The following is a 23,522-nucleotide window of genomic DNA, read 5'->3' on the forward strand; positions in this document are numbered from 1 at the left end:
AATATAAAGATTTTCTAAAATGAGAGCTGTTGCAAAATGGAATAGGCAGTATTGTAACCAAGTGAGCCCCTCCTGAAACAGTTCAAGTCAAGAATAGAGGATTACTCCTGGTACCCAGATTGTGAGATTGAAACACCAGCTTCCAATAAAAAGAACCAGGGTTACTTGGAGGAAGAACTTACTCCCAGTCTCAGCAAGAAAAAAAAAATTACTACATGTGCTTGTCATATCAGAAAGTGAAGAAGCTAAAAAAAAAAACCAAAAACAGTCAGGGACTTCCCTGGTGGCACAGTGGTTAAGAATCCACCTGCCAGTGCAGGGGACATGGGTTCAATCACTGGTCTGGGAAGATCCCACATGCTGTAGAGCAACTAAGCCCCTGTGCCACAACTACTGAGCCCATGCACCACAACTACTGAAGTCCACGTGCCTAGAGCCCATGCTCCACAACAAGAGAAGCCACCACAATGAGAAGCCCGCGCACTGCAACGAAGAGTAGCCGCCGCTCGCCACAACTAGAGAAAGCCTGTGCACAGCAACGAAGACCCAACACGGCCATAAATAAATAAATAAATTTGTAATTAAAAAAAAAAAACAGTCATAAGGAGGAGGACTTAGGCACCAACATGAAAAGGTTCTGAAGGTCAACGAGAGGGCATTTTCAGTATCAATGAGGTTAACGTTCACAATGGATTAGAACATAGCAAATATGTTTAAATCCATGGAACTAATAATGATACTAATAACAAAACAAAACAAAAACTCCTTGTTACCTTTGGAGGATGCTTGGCAACCAACTCATTGTTTTGAAAACTAGTTAATAAGAGGAAAGAATCAAACATTTTTTCTATCTAAACTATCCTTCAGGGTAGTCAAACAGTGGTCTGGGGAAGCTTCTCTTTAGAGAAATATTTGAGATTATAAATGAGGAGGGAATAGTAGAATTAAAATATCACCATTTTAAACCTCAGTGATTCAATAGATCCAGGCAATGATAATTAATAACTGCTAACATCACAAAAGGAAAAACAACGTACATTATGTGCCTATTAATGGAAAAATAACAACCAACTATGAGGAGTTATTGCCTAAAAATTGAGTCCCGGTCTGGTCAATTTGCTAGTTCTAAATTTGCTACTTATGCATAGAAAATACAAGGGAGGCAGGGACTAGTTAAATTCTAGGGATGCATCACTAAATTCAGACTATTGGAAACCCTATAGGACAGATGACCTAACTTCTTTTATAAATAAATTGCAAGGAAAGAGAAATGAATTAGAGATTTAAGATTCATAACCAGTTGAAACATGGATCTTATTTAGACCCCGATTTGAACAAAGACAGTGAAAGAGAAAGAAGGAAAGAAAGAAAGGAAGGAAAGGAAAGAAAGAAGGAAAGAGGAGGGGGAGGGGAAAGGGGAGGAGGGAAGGAGGGAGGAAGGAAGGGAAAGAAGGAATGAACTGGAGGATTCTGAACAATCATTTGATGTTTAGAAATTATTACTAACATTTTAAAATCTGATTCTTAGAGCTGTTTTTAAAGAAGTCTTTTAGATTTACACACTGAAATATTTCTAGATGAAGTAATACATGGTTGCTTCATTCATAATAGCCAAGATATAGAAACAACCTAAATGTCCATTAATGGATGAATGGATAAAGACGTGAGATACCTCCCTATCTATCTATCTATCTAAAACATTCCACTGTGTGTATACATATATCATTCAGCCATGAGTGAGAAAGAAGGAAATCCTGTCATTTGGGACAACATGGATGGACTTTGAAGGAATTATGCTAAGTGAGATAAGTCAGAGATAGAAAGATAAATGCTGTATGATCTCATTTATATGTGGAATCTAAAAAAGCTGAACTCATAAAAATAGAGAGTAGAAAGGTGGTTACCAGGACCTGTGGGGTGGGAGAAATAGGGAGCTGTTTAAGGGTATAAACTTGTAACTAGTAGATAAGTAGTCCTGGAGATATAATGTACAGCTTAGGGATACAGTAAAAATACCATATTATAAACTTCAAAGTTGCTAAGAGACTAGCTCTTAATTGTTTTCACCACACACACAAAAAAATAATAACTATATGACATGATAGAGATGTTAGCTAACGCTACTGTGGTAATCACATTGATATATAAGTGTATCAAATCAACACATTGTAGACCTTAAACTTACACAATGTTACATGTCAATTATATCTTAAAAAATATGTGCTTGCTGCTTCAAAATAATCGGTGGTCTTAAAGAAAGTGGGTGAGCTCATAGATCAAACAAGACTGGCCAAAGTTGATACTTGTGGTAATTGGTAATGATAAGCATTATATTATACATTTCTCTATCTTTGAAATATATTTGAAATTTTCCTTCAAACAAAAATAACAGATCAGTGTGCTTGTTATGAAACGATTTCTGTTTGAGGGCAAGGCTGGGCTAGCTGTTACCTAAGGTCATTGTTAATTTGATAATTATTTTGTCTATAAAGATAAAATTAGTAGAATAATGTTAGGAATTTGGTTCTGGAGGGTGGCACCTGACTGCATAATCCCTCTCAAGCCTTTATTTTTCCATGTGTTAAAAACAAGACATCAGGCCCAAAATGGAGTCACTTTTGCTAAGCCCTCCATCATTAAACAGACTTAATTACAGTTTCAGTTCTCCTGAAATGGAACCTTAAACCAGTCCATCACGAATTGCCCGATCAGCATTGGTTAGGTAATCTGCCTGATAAACCTCTGCCCCCTACACGGGAAGTAACCTTGCAATAACCAATCCTCTTTTTTTTTGCAGTACGCAGGCCTCTCACTGTTGGGGCCCCTCCCGTTGCGGAGCACAGGTTCCGGATGCTCCGCGGCATGTGGGATCCTCCCGGACTGGGGCACGAACCCGTGTCCCCTGCATTGGCAGGCAGACTCTCAACCACTGCGCCACCAGGGAAGCCCCAATCCTCTTTTTGCCTAGTAAAACTACCTTGTTCCTGCTCCCTTCTGCCTATAAAAGTCTTTTATTTTGCACAGCTCTTTGACGCTCCTTTGTATCAGCTAGATTGGATGCTGCCTGATTCATGAATCCTTGAATAAAGCCAGGAAGATCTTTAAAATTTCCTCAGTTGGATTTTGTTTTTTAACACAATGATCCTATAAAGGAGTGAGGATTATTTAAGAACTAAACACAGAAGAGACCCTGCTATATTTCATTTAGAAAAATAAACTGAATTTGTACTAACCTTTAAATGTCACCGTATTTTCAGTGAATGAGCTGACTAGGACGCGTGCACCAAAAGATTCCTTCAGCCAACCTGGATAATCCTCACCAAGTATTTTGATGTTCCTATTCAGTATCCCAACATCAGCTGCTAACGTGTAGCTCTGACCGGTTTCAGGAACAAGGTATCTTTCAGCTGCAGCGGAAGGACAGTTAGATTATTACCAACACTAAGAAATACCTGTCTTTATTAGTTTCTTTGCAGCTCACAGACCATGTAACTTTCCAATATACCAAAAGTCAACACAAATACATGAATTGATTATAGAGTTACACGCTTAAATGTACACAAATGGCAGTCGGAAATTATACCTTTTTATTTATAAAATAAATATAATCAAAAGTATTTCTCCTATTTACAGCAAAAAGGTTATTATAATCAGCACTTACAAAGTCACTGCTTCATAGGTATTTTGCAAACACTTCAAATTATACACAAAAACACTCTTGTGAGACAAGTTGGGAAGCTTACTGTAATTTTAACAGATGAGGAAATGAGATAGAGAAGTAAATGAACTTGCCCAGGGCCATGTAGACAGTCAGCAATACGTAGGTATTACCTCTCCTGATGCCTAAACCTTGGTTTGTTCCTCTTTTCCTGTGATATATTTTATATCAACTACAATTCTTTATAAATATGTAGTAGTATATCAAACATAGTCTGTACATTTACATCTTAATAATTTTAAAACAGAACCTAGGGGCTTCCCTGGTGCCGCAGTGGTTGGGAGTCTGCCTGCCAATTCAGGGGACGCGGGTTCGAGCCCTGCCCCGGGAAGATCTCACATGCCGCGGAGCAACTAGGCCAGTGCACCACGGCGGCTGAGCCTGGGCTCTGGAGCCCGCGAGCCACAGCTGCTGAGCCCACGTGCCACAACTATTGAAGCCCACGCGCCTGGAGCCCATGCTCTGCAGCAGAAGAGGCCACTGTAGTGAGAGGCCCGCACGCCGCAATGAAGAGTGGCCCCTGCTTGCTGCAGCTGGAGAAAGCCAGCATGCAGCAGCAAAGACCCAACACAGCCATAAACAAACAAACAAACAAACAAACAAACAGAACCTAAATTACATTCTGCATTTCTAGAAGTCTTACCCAAAACTTTAAGACAAGCAAGTACATTTCAAACAGAGAGAAGTGTTTGGTACTTTAAATGAAAGAACCTATACTGTTGAACTTCAAACACTATTTTACAATTAAAATGTTCTTCAAAGAAACCTTTTTCTTTTGACTTAAAGAAAAAGATATGTGATATAGAATGATAGACATGTGCTTCTATCAAAATACTGCTTTAAAAAGTTCTTTTAAGTTTCTTTGTCATGCAGGTCTGATATCCACCAGTGCATAATGCCGCCTTAGCTGTAGTTCTCAGGAGCATCAGAAGTATCTGAATGGCTTTTCTAACATTACACTCCTGTCTGCTTCCACTTCCTGGGATTCAGATGAAGGTAGCATGTGAAATGGGGAAAGGCTGGGGTGCTGGGAAAGCCCTGATCCTACAAGTTGAAAGATCATCTTCAGTTGATTCTGATTAATTCCTTCTTTCCTTGAGAATTAGAGTTTTACCAGTTTGCTGCAGCTTGTCTAAGTGCAGTTACCGCTGAGGAATGTGTCAATGAAACAAATCAGGACAAAGATGCTCTTGGATCAAGGGTTCTCAAATTTCAGTGTGCGTAAGAATCTCTAGAAGCTTGCCTAAAACAGAAAGTGTCAGCCTTATCCCATAGAATGTAATGGTCACTGCTGAATAGTTACTGAATGAATTAATACACACAGCAGGGACTCTTTGCAGGCAACACACAAACAGTAGCATCCTTTGGGTACCACTGCCAATCTAAGTGAAATGCTCCTCTAAAAATCTGAGATGTTTTATCAAATGATTGTAATTACAGAGGAGAGCACTAAACTGTGAATATTTCGAGATATTTTCATTATATATCTATTTGGTTAAAGAACAGCGACTTACCAAAGTGAGTATAGGAAAGGGTATCGTTGAGAATGAGAATTTTGTGATCATGCAGGATTTTAACAATACTTCTAATTTCAGTCTGGTGGAAATCATAGCTTGTGGTTGTTATCACAATCTCTTCTCCTTCCTTAGAAAAATTCAAGTGCCAAATTCAAGAACAATTTAAAAAATAGGTTTATATTTCTTAATAACTATTAAATAATTCTAATTTAACTTACATTGGTTACAACCATGGTATTATCAGAGAGAACAAATCATACATTTAGGCCTCTAAAATAAATATGCTTTTGTTTGATAGCAAGAATTCTATATTTTGAATTATCTCAACATTTCCTTAAGTTGAATTCAGTCACTTAATAAAATCACAGGTGATATACATTTTTAAAATTAGATATATCAAAGCAAATATATTCATATTTTTATTAAAAATTGGTCAGGATAATATTCTTAAGACTTAAAAAATTTCCCCCAGATTTTTTTTTTTTACACAGTTAACTATCACTGGATATTCCTGAAAGGTAAGAAACGCAGAGATAAGTGACAGCGCAAGGTCAAGTCTTAGAATCTCTGTATATCATATATGACAAGCTCCTCTTTGTCAACCAAGTCTCTGCTCAAAAGTACTTGCAGAGGACGAAAAAGAACTTTTTCCTCTACCCTTTCAAGTTCTCAGCTGGGACCCCTGTAACAAAAGTCATTAACAAGAGAAAAGCATATAGATTTATTCAATATAAGTTTTACATGACATGGGAAATGAAGCCCTGAAGAAATGGTTAAACCTGAGCATTTTTATGGAAGAGTGGAGAGTAGAGGAAAATTGTGATAGGGTATGAGCTAAGTGTAGGAAACTGGGAGAAACAGCAAGGGTTGACCATTCAGATTCTTCTCTGTGTCACTTTGTCTTCAGAGCTGAGGATGTCTCTTTCCTCTGGGTATAAGGAGGGCAACTCTCACATGAAGGTTTTGTGACCTGCTTCAGGGGAAAACCAGAAAGTCCTTCCTGCACGTGCAGAAATTTCTTCCCTTAAAGTATTCATATTTTGGGGTAGCATGTCCTGAACCCTGTCATACCCTTGAGAGAGGCTTTCTCTGGCCACTCTATTTAATGTTATCGGCCACCCTCTAGCATGGCAGTCTCTATCATACCTGTTTTATTTCCTTCATCACAAAGATTATAATCTGAAATAACACACATGTATCTGTTCATTTAGTGCCTGCCTCTCCCACTTCAATGCAATTTCCCCTATAGTTTGACCAATTTCTTCACAAATGAATCCTCTATGCCTAGAAAATGTCTGACATTAGGCTAAATATTAATTATATAAATAATATGCAGAAAATATTAACTGGATAAATACTAATAAATGATAATTGAATAAACTATAGGGATATTTAAATCATTTAATCACCTTTTAAAAATCACACCTCAACTATCACAAATGCGAATATATTGTAAGTAGCTTATAATAACTCTCAATAAATCCTTCTATTTACTGATTTTACACTACATTAAGAAAGCCAACCCCATACGTTTTGATGATTTGTATTCATTTACTCAGACTAAGCCTCACTTTGTTCTGTGACCTTATAGCTTATTCTCAGCAGAAAGGAACTGGCTGAAATCTGAGAGCCCGGAAAAGTAATCCATCCATTTCCTTGACCCTTTAGCATTAAAAAGAATATTTGTAAAACATGTGAGTCTGTGGCCTATGCAAGCCTGGGAGTGTAATAGAGATCGGAATTGCCACCATTCATATTTTACCAAAATCTCTTATTTAACTCAGGCATATTTTGAATATCACTGGGCATCAGGATTTGTTTTCGCAAGAATTTGTAAATAAATATTTTTACCCCCAAACTTTCATATTTTCCTTTCATAACTAATAGATACATAATGTTCTTTATATGTTCTGAAGAACCTTTGACACCACAATTTTTAAATGCCTGCTATCAAGTCAGCTTTTTGAGTGCAAGCTAATTGCAAAACATACATTTCTCTTCTGGTTAATCATGTGACAAAATAAATGTCCATTGGAATAAAGAAGAAACCTTAAGTTGACCCATGGCGTGTTTTCACTTTCCACCACATAGTAATTCCTCTACCTGCCAATCCACAGCATCCATCAGAGAGAGGACTTTGGAACCTGCCTCTGCAGTTTCTGAGAGCTTAGTTTTATATATCGAACGTGGAATTCCATGAAGATCCAGCTCACCAAACACCCCTACAGGAGAAAAACACACTCCTATTTATTCACTGCATAGAACTGAGTTACGTGCTAGTATAAAATGAAACAGTTAGTAGATATATTTTAATAAGCGACTGAACAATATTATTGCTTATATAAAAGAAAGGTTACAAAGAAAACCAGATTAGAGAAACAATATACATATGGAGTGATTCATTAATGTTAGTGTTGCAATAAATTACATTTTGGAAATATGCACATCTGTATCTATTTTAATGTGACATGATTTAATTTTTTAAAATCTCAGCAACTTTTATAACCTGTTACTACAAATCAGTGTCTGTAAAAACTTCTGAAACCATAACATCATGAACTCATAACAAATCTTTTAGTGCTACATGTTCTAAAGTAGATTTGAAAAACTAATATGACTCTTGGTATCTGGAAACACATACCTAGGACCTTTGATCCTTGATTTGGTCCTCCTGGAAGAGCCCACTCTGGAGTAGAATGATTCCCTCTAAGAACAATCTGTAATTCTCCTTTAAAAGGGTTATCTTCCCAGCCACCAATTAATCTACCTCCCTGCAGTGAAGCAGAAAATTGTTAATACTTCAAAACTGAGCAGGAAAAATTTCCCCATAAAAAAGGAATTAGGAAGACTGGTAGCCTCCCCTAGTAAAAATGAATGAATTTTTGTTTTACAAAGAACCGTACTGTAACTAGAAGTGACCTTAATTTAACCCATCCACTTTGGGAAGGGCAGTTTGAATGATTTTTCCAAGGTCAAATTCAACATCTACTACTGTCAGAACTGGACCTGAAACTGAGACCTCCTAAAACCTAAACTAGAGCTGTTTGAACAGATCACACTGTACTTTAAAATAATGCAGCATATATAAAATATACTCTTCTATTTATATCTAAGCTATGTTATTCATGAGCCATCACTGTTAAAAAAAATTGCTATTACTAAATGCTTGCTGATTCTATGCCAGGCATAACATGCAAGGCTTTACATATTTTATATCATTTAACCTTTACACTAAACCCATGAATTGGAATTACTATTCTCATTTCATAGGTGAGAAAACTGATGCTGAAAGAAGTCAAATAACGTAACCTGTTACCAAACTATTAAACAGTGAGGTAAGGATTCAATTGTAGCATTAATTTACCTCTAAGCTCTGTATCTAACCAAAATACCACACACCTTTAAAGCATTAAAGGCCTAGTTTTATGAAAGAAAGGCTCCCACTTATTTTTTAGTGGTGCTTAATAGCTTTTTGGTTAAGCTATTCTTTTAAATGAACACCAATAAAAGACTGACAACAATTAAACTGATTAAACTATTACATGTTCAAGACCATCTGAGGTTTATGAGAGAATGAGATGATTATTCCAAATAACTGAAATATTTGTATTAGTCTGCTCCTGGTTTTCATAATCCCATCTACATCCATTCATTTTAAGAAATACTGTTTGCTTTCTTAAAAAAAAAAGGCTTGAAATCTTTTAATTTTTTCCTCAGAACTCCAGTGGATTCTCTGTTAGTTGCAGCAAGCTGTGAGTTTAGCTTTACCTAATAATAATACAGATATTCTGAAGGATTGAAAATGAGCAAACCTCACACTAAAAAGTAGCATGATAATTACTGCTTTAGGAATGTGTCATTAATATTTAAAGGAGAGCAGAAATATATTGAACTTAGGCTTGCATTTCCTGGGGTAGAGCCAGTTGTGTTTTAATCACATCAGGTGCATATGCTTTCTTATAATTTGCTTAGTAAATCTCCAACATTTTAGCATTTGGCTAATAAGCGTATAAATTATAAGACTGTCACTCTTACCTGCAGTGATATGTAGGTAGCATTCAGAACAACTTTTCTATAAGAAGACTCTGCAGCTCCCACATTATGTTTATCTTCCAATTCTAGAACCCCCCAAATAATGAGTCTTTCCATTGGTGGAATATCTGTGTCTGCCACAATCCATGTTCCTATAAAACAAGACTTTAATATAAGGAATATAACATAATCCATAGACTATAGCCTATAGATAAAACACTGACAGCCCTATCAGTGAGTCCTAATTTTGATGTTCGTGAGCCTTTTTCCACACAATGACTAATTCTTGTTTCTCTCAGAAAATCCATTATTCTTAATATTCAGGTTTAAATCCACATAAAATCCAGAAGCGACGTCTGACATCCAGGACACAACAATTGAGTCCATCTCTTCACATTTTCTTTCTCCAAGGTGTGCTGCATAAAGGTATCTACCCTAACTGCTAACTATTGTGGTATAAACACAGCATTTTATTTATTTACATTTATGCATTTACCTTCAGGAATAACGACATTTGCTCCTGGGTGAGGTATGGTATAATTATTTTCTCGAGATGACTGCCAAAAAGAATCATTTGACCATAAGCTGAAAAGAGAAAAGAAGTATTTCCATTAAGTTTTATCTCTGTATATTTAATGAGCATCTCCTTAGAGTGTAGCACTATTCTAGATGTTTTAGGGATAACAGAATGCAAATTGGATAGTTTCTAATTTCAGTAAATAGACAAGCTAATGTACGCTATTAGTAAGGTACTCAACACACACAATTACATATATAGTTTTTTCTCCATTGAAGAAAACTTCCTTTCCACCCACAATCCAAATCACATTTTCTCCTACTAAATCCTTATTGTGATACCCTAATTTTGTCTAAAATGTAAATAACTTAACTTCCTTATAAGATTTCACATGGTGGAAGACTGAAAAGAAATGTATCCTTTGTCCATTTAAAGACCCTTACATATGGTGTTATTTCATAGGGAAAGGGACAGGAGGGTATATAGTTGGCTAGATTCTATGAAGGGAAGGCTGGAAGGATGGTCTGTGAATAGGCAAGGATGGGTTAATGAGGGTGAGCCGCTGGGCTGGGGGCAGGACGGCAGGTCTATAACCAGAGTGAAGGTTACGTTACATTGAAATAAATATGGAAAGCACAGTTGGAAGAGAGACGGTCTCCACTTTCCATCACTATGCTTGCTTGAAACTATCTCAGTGCAAATTGTTACAAAGAATGTTATTATAAAGTTGACTGCATTTTCCCATTTAAAAATGTTCACAGGGGGTGCTCTCCTGACCTAGTAAAAATGTTTAAAAATTCTATGATACTAATGTAGGAATTTTACAAATAACCAATACAGTTTATTTCATTAAAAGTATATTTTTATCACACATTTGAATTACTAAGCAATATTACTAAAAAATCTGTTGATCAAAAATCCTGTCATAAAAATTTTGTCTTCATGGATTTAAAAGAGAGGTTAGCAATTAAACGATCATTTAGGATTATTTAGATTCACAGTAATACATTTTTCATGATGCAATCTCAATGAAGGTTTGTTTAAAGGTTGTATCTCTCTAACTAAATAAATTGATCAGGATTGTGCAGATTCAATAGTTGAGTTCATCTAGCTTTTCTCAAGCCTTTCATTCTTATTCCCAGCAGCACTATACTACATGTTATACGTTCTTCTTCTAATTGCCCACTGTTACGATCAAAAAGGCCCAGTACTTCTTAAACTAAGCATTTGTGTGTTGTGTAGCTAGACCTGTATATTCTAGTCCTGAGGTACCAGTTTTGGATCAAGATTCTGTTTGTTTTCACTGATAGCTATTTGCAAAATACCAATTAATAATTCCAATTATAGCTATTTCCAGTGAGCAGAACTCATATTGTGAGAGGAAAAACACCTATCCTATGACATATACATGTAGTATATCAACACACACCTCTATCACATCCTGGTCTATACCAATCTAAATCTATTAATGAGTCATAATAAATATTAAGTAAATATTGAATAATTTTATCTACCTTAGGCTATCTAGGGCTTTTTGGCCAATAACCTTTATGGCCCATATTTCTTCTGAAGTTCTCTAGACTCTTTTTATGAGCCTCCTTGCTTTCTCTACTGTCCCTCTGTTACACAGAGTAGTAAAAGTGGCCTTTTCAAAATGTAATGTCACTTATCAGCTGAAACATTTAAAGCCTTCTCATATTTCTTAACACTAACTGCCTGCATGACCTGAATGTTCTGATTTCCACCTATTTCCAATGCTATGTCCAGGCCACTCTCCCCTGCTCACAAGGGTCCAGCCATGCAGATTTCCTCTCAGTTCTTGGATATGCCGCACTCTTCCCCACATCAGGGCCTCTGCCCAAGTTGTCCCCTTGGCCTCGAACCCAACCTTCACACAGCCAGCTCTTCCTCATCCTTTGGGTCTCAGCTAGAATATCCCCTCCTTTGAGAGGCTGTTCCTAACCATCCACCCAAAGGAGGCCCCTGCCATGTTGTCTTCTGTCCCAGCCCCTTATCCATTCCCTTTACAACCTTTATCACAACTCAAACTCATGTGCTTTATTTTCTGTTTACCTTTTTGTTTGTTTGCTTGTGTTGGCATCTGTCTCTTCAGACAGAATGTGAGTGTTATGGGGGCAGGGACCACATCTATGTTGTTCACAACTGAATCTCAGAGCTCAGCACAGTGCCTGGCACATAACAGGTGCTATTTTTTAATGGTTGAATGAATATATAAACAAATTCAATTATTATTCTTTTGTGCAATGTTATCGCAGAATCTGTATATTCTGAAATCGTAATTCACTTAATAAATAATATTGATTTGTACTTGATGCACAGTAGTGGGCTCTTACATGCCCACTAATTGTTAACTTTTATCATCACCATCGTTACTTTTATGGTTATTATTTGCCCATAAGGGACACAAATATACATCAAATCAGGATCATGCCTTTAATGGTCTTAAAGACTAGTACCGTTGTGTACTAGTACCATCACGTATGGTAATTACTATAATATAAAGTAGAAAGTTATGTTTCATATGAGAAATAAAGGTAAAGGACTTTATAAGTTTCAAAGACAGAAAAATTATTTTTAACTACAAGACTTAATATATATTTAGGAAATTGAATATTTGAAATAAAATTAAATAAGTTGTATTACGAGACTTGACCAAGACTGTTATTCTATTTAAAATATGATACCAATGAACTTATTTATAAAACAGAAGCAGGGCTTCCCTGGTGGTGCAGTGGTTGAGAATCCGCCTGCCAATGCAGGAGACACGGGTTCGAGCCCTGGTCTGGGAGGATCCCACATGCCATGGAGTGGCTGGGCCCATGTGCCACAGCTGCTGAGTCTGCACTCTAGAGCCCACGAGCCACAGCTACTGAGCCCGTGTGCCACAACTGCTGAGGCCTGTGCACCTAAATCCCGTGCTCCGCAACAAGAGAAACCACAGCAATGAGAAGCCCGCACACCGCAGCGAAGAGTGGCCCCCCGCTTGCTGCAACTAGGGAAAGCCTGTGCGCAGCAACGAAGACACAACACAGCCAAAAATTTTTTTAAAATTAAAAGAAAACAGAAGCAGACTCACAGGCATAGAAAACAAACTTATGGTTACCAAAGGGGAAAGGGGGTGGGGAGGGATAAATGAAGAGTTTGGGATTGTCACATACAAGCTACCATATATAAAATAGAAAAACAAGTATGCACAGGGCACTACAGTCAATATCTTGTAATAATCTATAATGGAAAAGAATCTGAAAAAAATATATATATATAACTGAATCACTTTGCTGTACACCAGAAACTAACACAACACTGTAAATCACCTATCCTTCAATAAAAAAATAGGGACTTCCCTGGTGGCGCAGTGGTTAAGAATCCGCCTGCCAATGCAGTGGGCCCGGGTTTGATCCCTGGTCCGGGAAGATCCCACATGCCGCGAAGCAACTAAGCCCATGCGCCACAACTACTGAGCCCACGCACCTAGAACCCGTGCTCCACAAGAGAAGCCACCACAATGAAAAGCCCGCACACCACAAAGAAGAGTAGCCCCCACTCACTGCAACTAGAGAAAGCCTGCCATGCAGCAACGAAGACCCAAAACAGCCAAAAATAAATAACATAAATAAATAAATTTATTTAAAAAAATAATAAAAATAAAAACACTCCAATACACAGACACAAAAAGACAGTTATTCTAGAGAAAGAGATGCCACCTGCTAAGAAAGCATTGGATCAATGAGGACATAGTTTCTGGTGCTGTTGGAAGTTTGTGATCTCAGGGAATTCACTTAAGGTCTTCAGGCTTCGGCTCTCTCACCTATATAATAAGGGAGTTGGTCTAAAAATCCAGATCTAACGTTCTGCAAGTATGAGATTCCCAGTAACTTTCACACATAATTTTTGTGAGATTTTTTTCCATTTTGTCATCAGGGTGGTTGTAAGGCTCAAGTGAAGCAATGAGTGTGGAAGTGCTTTGGGGACCTACTGTGCAGGAGGAGGGCAACAGTGTCTCAGCCAGGATGACATATGAAAAGGATGCTGTCAAGAACTATTGAAGTATATTAACGAACAAAAGGCCTGTATACTTATATGTGGCTGGTCGCTTCCTGGGAATTGGTTTTCTTGATGGAGGATGTATAGGAAAGCAATCCTGGAGAACACAGCAGTAAGCTTGGAAATTAATAACAACATCCTTCACATCAGGATCCAGGGTCCCAGAAATGGACTGGCTCTGATGAAGGTCATTTTTTCCTGACACTGAAAGTGAAGTAAAAGCAGTTTAAACTAACATCATGATCAAAGTACTTGAATGTAAACAAAATATGGCAATTTGAAAATATTCTTTAGATAGTAACTTGGTATAATTCAAATGTATGGAATAGGTATGAAAAAATTCTGACAAAATGCACATGTCTGATTAAGAAGCAGAGTCAAAATACCTTGACAAAAACAAATATTTTAGAACTCGATTAAACTGTACTCTTAAATATTTTTATTTTCCAAAAACAATTAAATAATAAAAATGGAAACAAAATATATGATAGTTCATTGTACTCATTTCCTCTAATTTTGTGAAATAAATGTTGGGGCCGATTATGAGTGTTGGTGCTACCTCCAAACATAAAATGTAAGCTCTTAATTCAACTCAAGCCTCTTCCAGGGTAAATTTAGTCTCCATTCTTTAATTCAACAAACATTTATTGAATCCTGCTATATACAAGGCACTATATAACACATTTGCCCATTAAGCAATTTTTCTCCTCCTTTAGATGAAGCAATAGATAAAACAATCACTTTTGCCTATTGGATACATACCCAGGTAATATAGAGTACTAGTGTTTGCTTCAAGGTGCCAGTCTCCATTCTTGCTAGTATTCCAATTCAATGGATTTGAAGAGCCGTTCCTCATATCAATGATATTAAACATATCAGCATTTTGAGTGAAGTTATGAGATATGATTACATAGTCTTGTTCCTATAAAAGTTTGCAAAAAAGTGACTTGTTTTATATGCTAATATCCTGTATAACATACACTAATTTTGATGACATTAATTAATTAAGCCCATATTAAAACTTAACTTTTGGTTTTAGTTTGGTTTTCATCTTGCATTTATATTTTGTTTATTAACATTTTACCTGTCTATGGTAATAACGCTAACTCTATCACTAAGGTAATGAAAGTCTTTCTTTCTTTCTCTCTTTCCCTCTCTCTCTCTCTCTCTCTCTCTCTCTCTCTCTCTCTCTCTATATATATATATATATATATATATATATATACACACACACACATATACATATATATGTATACATTCAGAGAATATTTAATTTCTATAATGTTTCAAAACATTTGAAACAGTGCTAGGTATTGTTTTTTTTTGCTGCCCATATGTAGTACAAGTAGAAGAAAGTGAACAGGGATGAAAACACCCAATTCAGGATACTGGTGACCATTAGCAGTGAACAGTGGGGACTGATTTCAGAGTAAGCCATACAGAGGACTTCCACTTCACCTAAAAATGTTTATTTCTTTAAAAAAATCTGAAGTACATAGTCACAGAATGTTAGATTCAGATAGAGCTGGGTGGTGGGAATATAGGACTCGGCCTGTTATTTTCTGTATTTGCTATATTTCATAATACAAATAATAAAGCCCTTAACTGGTGCCCAAAACATCATAAGCACTGAATAAATGTTAGTTATTATCATGGTAATAATAACAGGGCACAAGCTTAGTACTACAGGAATGTGGCAGAAAGATGGCTTACTTCTGATTCTTAAAGGAGGGGGGTTTTTTTGGCTTGCTTCTGAGATTTAGGATGGGTCATGAAAAGTGTGCAGACTTTACCAGGTCAGTATGTGAGGCAAGGGCATTCTGGGCCTCACAGTTGGTGTAAGGATGAGTGTGTGGGCTGCTTTTGAGTAATATGCAATCAAAATTATTAGAAGATGGATTACGCAACTCTTTGTTTACCTTAAATCCATAGAATGTTGACGTATACGAAATGTTGGTTATGTGATCTACACTTTTAAAATACCAGTTAATGTGCTTTGCATTTGGAATCAGAGCCATCCATCCAGACATATGAGTCAGTCGTTTCTTCTGAAAGGGAACAATGCTTGTGCCTATAGAACATAAATCACAGTAATCTCTACATCTAGAAAATTCCTTCTCTTATGAACAAGTGCAAAGGTAAATATTATTCTAGTCTACGGAAGTCTCTAAAGAGGTCAGTATAGTATTTCATTACTTATGTTCTAAACGTCTTTGTTTACCTGAAGGCCCCACTGTTCAATATCACACTTAACTGAAACATAAAATGCTTTCTCACTTGGAATTCTGAATTGAGATCGAGCCTTTATTCCTTAGCGAAAAATAAAATTGAACTATGATGACAATAATGACCACTAAGACAAAAGTGCTTAAATATATCAATACAATTTTTTTTTCTTTTTTTTTTTTTTTTGCAGTACGCGGGCCTCTCACTGCTGTGGCCTCTCCCGTTGTGGAGCACAGGCTCCGGATGCGCAGGCTCAGCGGCCATGGCTCACGGGCCTAGCCGCTCCGTGGCATGTGGGATCTTCCCGGACCGGGGCACGAACCTGCGTCCCCTGCATCGGCAGGCAGACTCTCAACCACTGCGCCACCAGGGAAGCCCCTATCAATACAATTTTTAAAATACATTGATCTAAAATATAATTCCATTTCTATTCTTTTAAGAACTTAATTCTTCAGAATCCTTGATCTGCAAAGTATGCAAATATAAGTCCTGAACTTTATTAGATTCTCCTATATGGGTTGTGTTAATCAAAATCAGCCTAGCGGGCCTCCCTGGTGGCGCAGTGGTTGAGAGTCCGCCTGCCGATGCAGGGGATACGGGTTCGTGCCCCGGTCTGGGAGGATCCCATATGCCGCGGAGCGGCTGGGCCCGTGAGCCATGGCCGCTGGGCCTGCGCGTCCGGAGCCTGTGCTCCGCAACGGGAGAGGCCACAGCAGTGAGAGGCCCGCATACCGCAAAAAGAAAAAAAAAAAAAAAAATCAGCCTAGCAAGTATGAATGGAAAGCTTTGATTCAGAGCCCTTAAGGAACTAGACTAAAGTAGACCTACCTCTAACACTGGCCATGATACCCTAAATTTTGTGCATGATGAACTTGGAACCTGAACTACCTGTTATGGGAAAAAAATTTAATTTGAGAGAATGCCTGACAACTTCACTTGAAGATCTGAAAAGATCTCTCACAATATAAAGAAAAACATCTGTGATTAATGAATTAATTCTATTTTTTCCTCTCCCTTCTCTCTTTCTTTTCATCTCTGATTGAATTTTATGTTAAATTGCAACCTCTTCCCTTACAAAGTTAGGTGGAAGAAGCTAGCAGCAAGATTACAAAATAAACTGTCATTCTTTTCCTTTGGGGATAAGGCAAAGCAAATTCCAATATCAAGGAGGAACAAATTCTTTGGCTTATGAATTAGCATTAAGTTTTGAAAAGCCCATGACCAGAGGCACTAAAAAGTCACAGTTTAAGAAGACCTGCAGAGTATGAGAAGAACCATGATAATTTGGATTATTCAGCAAATATCCACTCCTCTCCCCTCCTTGAGGGCAGAATAGACTTCCCTGCTCTGTGGGTACTGGGTGACTTCTTTGGTCCATCGGCTATTAGCAGAACTGACACTGCAAAGACTTAAAAGTGCTTGCTGGGTGAAACATGCCCTCTTGAGCCTCTGTCACTGCAATGCAAAGAGGCTCCCCCAGGAGAATAGTGGGTAGCATACTAAGGTGACCTTTGGCTTATGCAGACAGAAAAATTATATAGACCTTGGGGGACAGAAATCTAATTCAAGTTACCCAAGTGGAAATTTGCTACCTCTTACCTATTTCCTAGATCCAAGCCAATTCACAGACTGGAAGCAGCTCCACTGAGTGGGAGAAATCTGTGGCCATTTATCAGGCTACTGCATACTAAGGAGAGGAAATATCCAGACCTTCCAAGAGTTGTTAGCTTCTGGCTCTGAACTGGCTCTGAACTCTAACCCTCAGACACCCTAGTGGCACCATGGTCTACCAGCTGGAGTGGCAGCTTATGAAGGCCAGGCCCTAGAATGAATCTTTGCTCAGTCTCATGCCTGGTCCACTGAGGCCACTGGCTCATCTATGGTTATTCCTCCAGTTCCAAAATGTATAGTGGAAATAGGCATAGAACTTTGTTTGGAAGAAGGGCAGAAGTTGAAATTCTCACAAGAAATATCCTTCCAAGAGGATCTGATAACATGGAGTGGAATACCAAAACCCCAGCATGTCCTGATGGAGTTGACCCAGCTATAATTTTAGCAGTTATAGTATGGTTGGTATAATTATGCTACACATTTTCAAAATTCACTTGGCCTATATTGAGATACATAATTTTAGTTTGAAATTGCAAGTTTCTATCTTGTAAATATGATTAAATGTGGAAATTTGGGAACGCTGTCATCAAGAAGCTACATCATTTAGATTTATGCAGAAAATGTAGAAAACTGTATTTGAGAATCATCTGATAGCAAATGTTTGATTCATCAATGCCTTTCCTATTTTCCAAAATCTGCAGTCTATCAGAACAGTGATATGAGAGTGGATTAATTGTAGATAGATATTTTAACTAATAATTCATAGACAGATGATGGATGTGTGGATGAATGGATGGATGGAATGATATAAAGATCCGAGCCAATCAGGGCAGGCCAGGTCAGATGTGATGAGAATAGATATACTTAGTAACTGGAAGAATTCCTAATGGAGGGAGGGAAAATCACGCAGGAAGGACTGAGTGAACACTCTAGGAACCAGGCTCCCCTGCCCTGTTACCAAGATAAAAGAAAAGCAATTCTAAAACCTTGAGGGGGGAAAATGCAGATATTAACACCACAGTGAAAAATCTGAGACGTGAGAATCAGGGCTACTACTATATCCCCATTTAACTTGCTTGTCTGGCTGGCGCATATGCCAGATGCATCATGAATAATGACAGCAAATTAATGCAATCTAGTCAGGCAATGATATCAAGCGCATCTGGTGTTCCAGGTGCATTAGCTTTACTGAAACAAATCAGTAAATCAACAGTCTCTGTGCAGCTATTGACCTAGCAGATGCTCCCCCATCCTATTTCAATCAGCAAAGATAATCAAAATAATTTGCTTTCAGTGGCAGAAAAAATGGTATATTTTTACTGTCTTGATCCTAAAACTATGTCAACTTTCCTGCTATCTGTCATAATATTGGCTGGAGGTTCCTTCATCAGCAGAATGTCATGCTGGTCCAGGCGTTTCTTCAATACTCCTCACGAGCCCATTTTGGGGTGTGATATTTGTTTCCTGCCTGGTTTCTGACTGATATAAATATTATGCTTTTCCCAGTGTTCTCAAGAAGATGATGACGAAAATTGAGGAAAACATATTTAAATGAGTGGTTTAAATGATTGTGTTCTACTTACCGAAGGAGTCTGAGAGAACCACATCCTTTTCAAGCAGAGACACTGGAGAAGGCTTGTTGAATGCCAGCCGGTGGAAGCTGACCGAGGCGTCACAGACAGACCCAGGGAATCCTGTGCTCCACTCGGCTTCTTGACTGCAGTGAGAAGGGTCCAGCAATGAGCTGTGTGGAATGACGGTGTGTCCTTTGTGACCTAGGAAATGAACACAAACAGCCGACTTCCTATTTCATGTTAGAAAACGAAAAAGCTAAACTGTCTAAAACATACATTTACTATAACCCATAGTGCCACGAGTACAATCTAAAAGTCTAGGTTCCTGGGTGTTTTTTTTTTTTGGCATGGGGTAAGGGGACCTCTACAAAGGCTTTGCAGTGGACTCTTCTGTCAGGGAGCTTATCATGGATGCAGCTGAAACATGGGATCTGAAGCACCCATGAGAGCCAAAGTACGGGATGGGATGTGGGATAAGTAACTTGGTCAAGGACACACAGAAGGATGCAAATCCAGGCAGTTTGACCACAGAGCTTGTGCTCTCAACCAATGGACTGTCAACGAACTTAAGAATCTAAGCTGAATTAAGTAAATGAATAAAGATCACACAAAGCTCTGAATATTAGAACCACCTAAATGTTCTCCCTCTTAAAGCCACAATTAGAACAGGAGACAAGTCAACAACTGTAGTTGAGAATTCAGTCTGTTTGAATATTGAGATGAACCTTCCATCTTTCAAAGGCTTTCAAAAATAAATATCTGTTAATATCTGTAGCTTTACTTGTCAATTGTCTCTCTCTTATAAAGTATTATGCAGAATCATACACACACACACACAGACACACTTCCTATCTGATTTTGCCAAGTCATTATCATTAAAATTTTATAAAAATGCTAAATCCTAGAAACCATGATTATTTACAAAAGGATTTGACTTACTCTGAACTTAAAATGGTAGAAAAGATTTAACCTACAAAGAATGTTGAATTTTGTACTAGAGTTCACATATTCTTTGAATCAATTCCAAATTCAGAATTTAGATTGGAAAGAAAAAGGCTAACAGCAAGCCTGTGACTTATTACTTCCCTCTAAGGTACTTGAGCAGGATACATCCAGTCTGTTGCTTATGTAAATAAATCTGGAATTTATACATTTATTGGGCATGACCGGCTGGAGAATCTGGGTAGTCATGTAAGCAGTTTCCTCTGCGTAATTAACTGAGTACAGAATGGAGGCATTCTCAAATGAAATGGCTTCCTTCTGTGATCAATATTCCATAAGTATTGTTCAAAATTTGCTGTTAATTCAAAACCAAAGTGAAAATGCAGGAGAAAAGGGACATATTTGGAGGCTGCATCTGATAGTTTGAGACTTTGCTAGAAAAGGATATCTCATCTATGCCTAGTGTTGACCTATATCCTTAAGTCATTAGGAAAGTTTGGCACCAGTTAAGATCTGTGATTCATCTGAGTCTGCTTTGACAGTTCAACTCTCTGTGTTAACACAAACAAAAAATATATTTCTAAAGTATTTTATCAGAAATAAAACATCACATTACCTGTAAGTGAACCATCAACATCAATCAGTACCACTTCATGTTCCCATCGAAAGCCAGCCTTGTTTGTTGTGTGAGAATATTGGATGTCAATGAATTTTGCACTCCAGCCTCCACATCTTTCATTACAAACGCCAGTGATGGACGTCACTCCCAAAGCTGCACAGCTGGGACGGTCAAAGTTCATGAAGTGTACGGAAGATACAGTCAACCCTTCACTAAATGGGAGAACCAGGCCTTTCATTGTGCAAAATACAGACCCCATTCCCAGTTCATCAACATGACCAACTATTTTGGCATTTTTAATCACTGCTCCAATGGTTTCACCCCATCCTCCAACATAAGGAGCCAGGATCCTCTTCGTTTCAATTCCAGCCTCATAATTATTGACCATCACGAAGTTATGAAACTGAAGTGCACCTCCATTGACCCATTCAGCTCCTTTTTGACAATTCCAAGTAGTGAGTGAATTAAATCTTGCAGGCTCTGGCACTGTAGAAGTACAAGATCCTGTCTGCATGGGGAAATATTCTTCAAATATCCACAATCCAAACCAACCTTGAGAATGAACAGTGTTATTAAAGAAGTCTCCAAGAGGAACTCTTTTTTGGCAGATGTTTCGGTCATAGGATGGCCCATCAGGATGGTTGTTCATTCGGTACCAAAAGCCAAAGTGAGTGCCACCAGCAGCTGCATTGTGTCGTATGGTGTTGTTTGGATTGGTTACCCAGAATGCAGCTGGAGTCACGTCGTCATTCAGAAGACTAGTACTTTGCTGTACAAATACTGCCAAGTTATATTGCAGGATATTGCCATGTTCAATACCATCTTCTATAAAAAATGCTCCCCCCCTGATATCATATATAATATTCCTCTCAACCAGAAGGTGATGTGTGTTATGGATAGTAACAGCTCTGTTATAGGTCTGGTGAATTGCACAGCCTCTTACATAAGATTTAAACTGTAAATCTCCAAGCAGGTGCCAATGTATTGGATATCGCCCCAACCGGAATGCCTGGCCAGCATGGAATATCTGTCAAGCCCAGAAATCACAGCTATTTAGTGATACACACAGACTCAGAGTTTGCCTGGCTTATACTTTCTTGTTTCAAAATAATATCCACTTTTACATTAATTATTATTAATGCATTTATAACTCCCGTATTATTCCTGTTTATCATTTAAAAATGTTATCTGACCCCCAACCCACCTTGTTTTATTCAATCTATAACAGCCCATACTTGTTATCAAATGAATGAATGAACAAAAACCATCTTCGACTCTTCTGCTTTTTCACCTTGCTGTTATGAAACTATCGTGTTCAGCAAAATACCTAGTAAAAGACTTCCTTTTCTCCTTCACTTTGATTATTTTTTAATAATAAACATTTCTTGAATGTTTACCATGTGCCAGATATTCTGTTAAATGTCGTATATGCATGGTCACAGTCTTTACCACAATCTTAGGAAGTAGCCACTTATCATAAGCTTCATTTTACAGATGAAGAAAGTGAAATTTAGAGTATCTTGTTCATGGTCACAAAGTTTCATTTAAACTCACTGGTCTAATTATAGAGTTGGTGCTCTTATTAACCACTCTGCTATATTTTCAATAGGTCTACGATCTAATAAGCTAATACAGAAGATGCCTCTGTGTGTGTGTGTGTGTGTGTGTGTGTGTGTGTAATACGATCTCATAAGGTTTGGAAATAAATGGTAGGGCATCTATTTATTTTCATTCTTCATCTAAAAATAAAAATTAACTATTAATAATATTTACTATACAGATCGACACTGACAGCCTCACTCACTCCATATCCAGATGTTACATGTGTGTAACATAACCTAGGAGAAGGTTTTCTTTTTACAGTGTGCAGTCATTGACTCTGCCACCCTCACTGCAGTTGAGTGAGGTGTTCCAAATTTAATGGATTTATGGATTTTACTATCCTTCCTTCCCACCCTTCCTCCGTTCCTTCCTTTTACTGAATATTTGATAGAAATGTGCTAAACCCAGATTATATAGGCTGAATATGAATAAGATACAGAGGAACTCCTGATCTCTTAGACATAACTTGCATATTTATTCTTTTATTTATATATTTGTTCAATTAATAGTCAATTGAGAATCTGCTATAGGCTAAGTACTGTTCCAGCTACAGAGGAATCAGCAGAAAACCAGAAGGACAAAAATATCTGAACTAACTGAGTTTATGTTCTAGAGGAAGAGATAAAAAACAAATTAAAAATATATCAGGAGTTATGAGTTAATAAAGAAAAACAGGTGTTTGGGCAGCTATTTCAAATAAAAGTGGTGAGGAACAGCTTCTCTGAAGAGATAACATTTGAGAAGAGACCTGACTGAAATGAGTGTGAACCATTTAAGTACCTGGTGGAGGAGCATTCCAAGCAGAATGGAGAGCAAGTGCAAAGAACCTGAGACAGGAGTGTGCCTGACGTGGGCAAGGGACACAGGGAGGTCTATGTGGCTGGCATGGCAGGCGCCAAGGGTAGATCACACAAGATAGAGGCCAGCAGGGGGTCAGATCACGTGGATCCTTTGGAAAAGGCTTGGACTTTTTGTTTTAGGTGTAATAGGAAGCCACTGAAGAGCTCTGAACAGTGTGTAGCAAGATCTGATTCACATTTTAAAAATTGTACTTTGGCTGTGGTGTGGAGACTTCATTGCAGAAAGGGTGAAAGCAGGA

General features: G+C 37.8%; 1 protein-coding gene across 1 annotated transcript in view; it reads right to left on the minus strand.

Annotated features, from left to right (window-relative positions):
* Positions 1-23,522, minus strand: part of PKHD1L1 (PKHD1 like 1) — a gene marked incomplete at its 5' end in the record, with an annotated part of 152,794 nt that overhangs the window by 37,629 nt on the left and 91,643 nt on the right. Inside the window, 11 exons of the mRNA XM_082600825.1 lie at positions 3,234-3,407; positions 5,233-5,362; positions 7,339-7,457; positions 7,877-8,006; positions 9,271-9,419; positions 9,764-9,852; positions 13,882-14,053; positions 14,612-14,771; positions 15,769-15,920; positions 19,270-19,461; positions 20,819-21,848. Of these exons, the coding sequence (XP_082456951.1) occupies positions 3,234-3,407; positions 5,233-5,362; positions 7,339-7,457; positions 7,877-8,006; positions 9,271-9,419; positions 9,764-9,852; positions 13,882-14,053; positions 14,612-14,771; positions 15,769-15,920; positions 19,270-19,461; positions 20,819-21,848 (2,497 nt within the window). The remainder of the gene's footprint in view (positions 1-3,233; positions 3,408-5,232; positions 5,363-7,338; positions 7,458-7,876; positions 8,007-9,270; positions 9,420-9,763; positions 9,853-13,881; positions 14,054-14,611; positions 14,772-15,768; positions 15,921-19,269; positions 19,462-20,818; positions 21,849-23,522) is intronic.

Source organism: Mesoplodon mirus (assembly GCF_964341445.2).
Source record: "Mesoplodon mirus genome assembly, chromosome: 16".
Lineage (NCBI taxonomy): Eukaryota > Metazoa > Chordata > Mammalia > Artiodactyla > Ziphiidae > Mesoplodon > Mesoplodon mirus.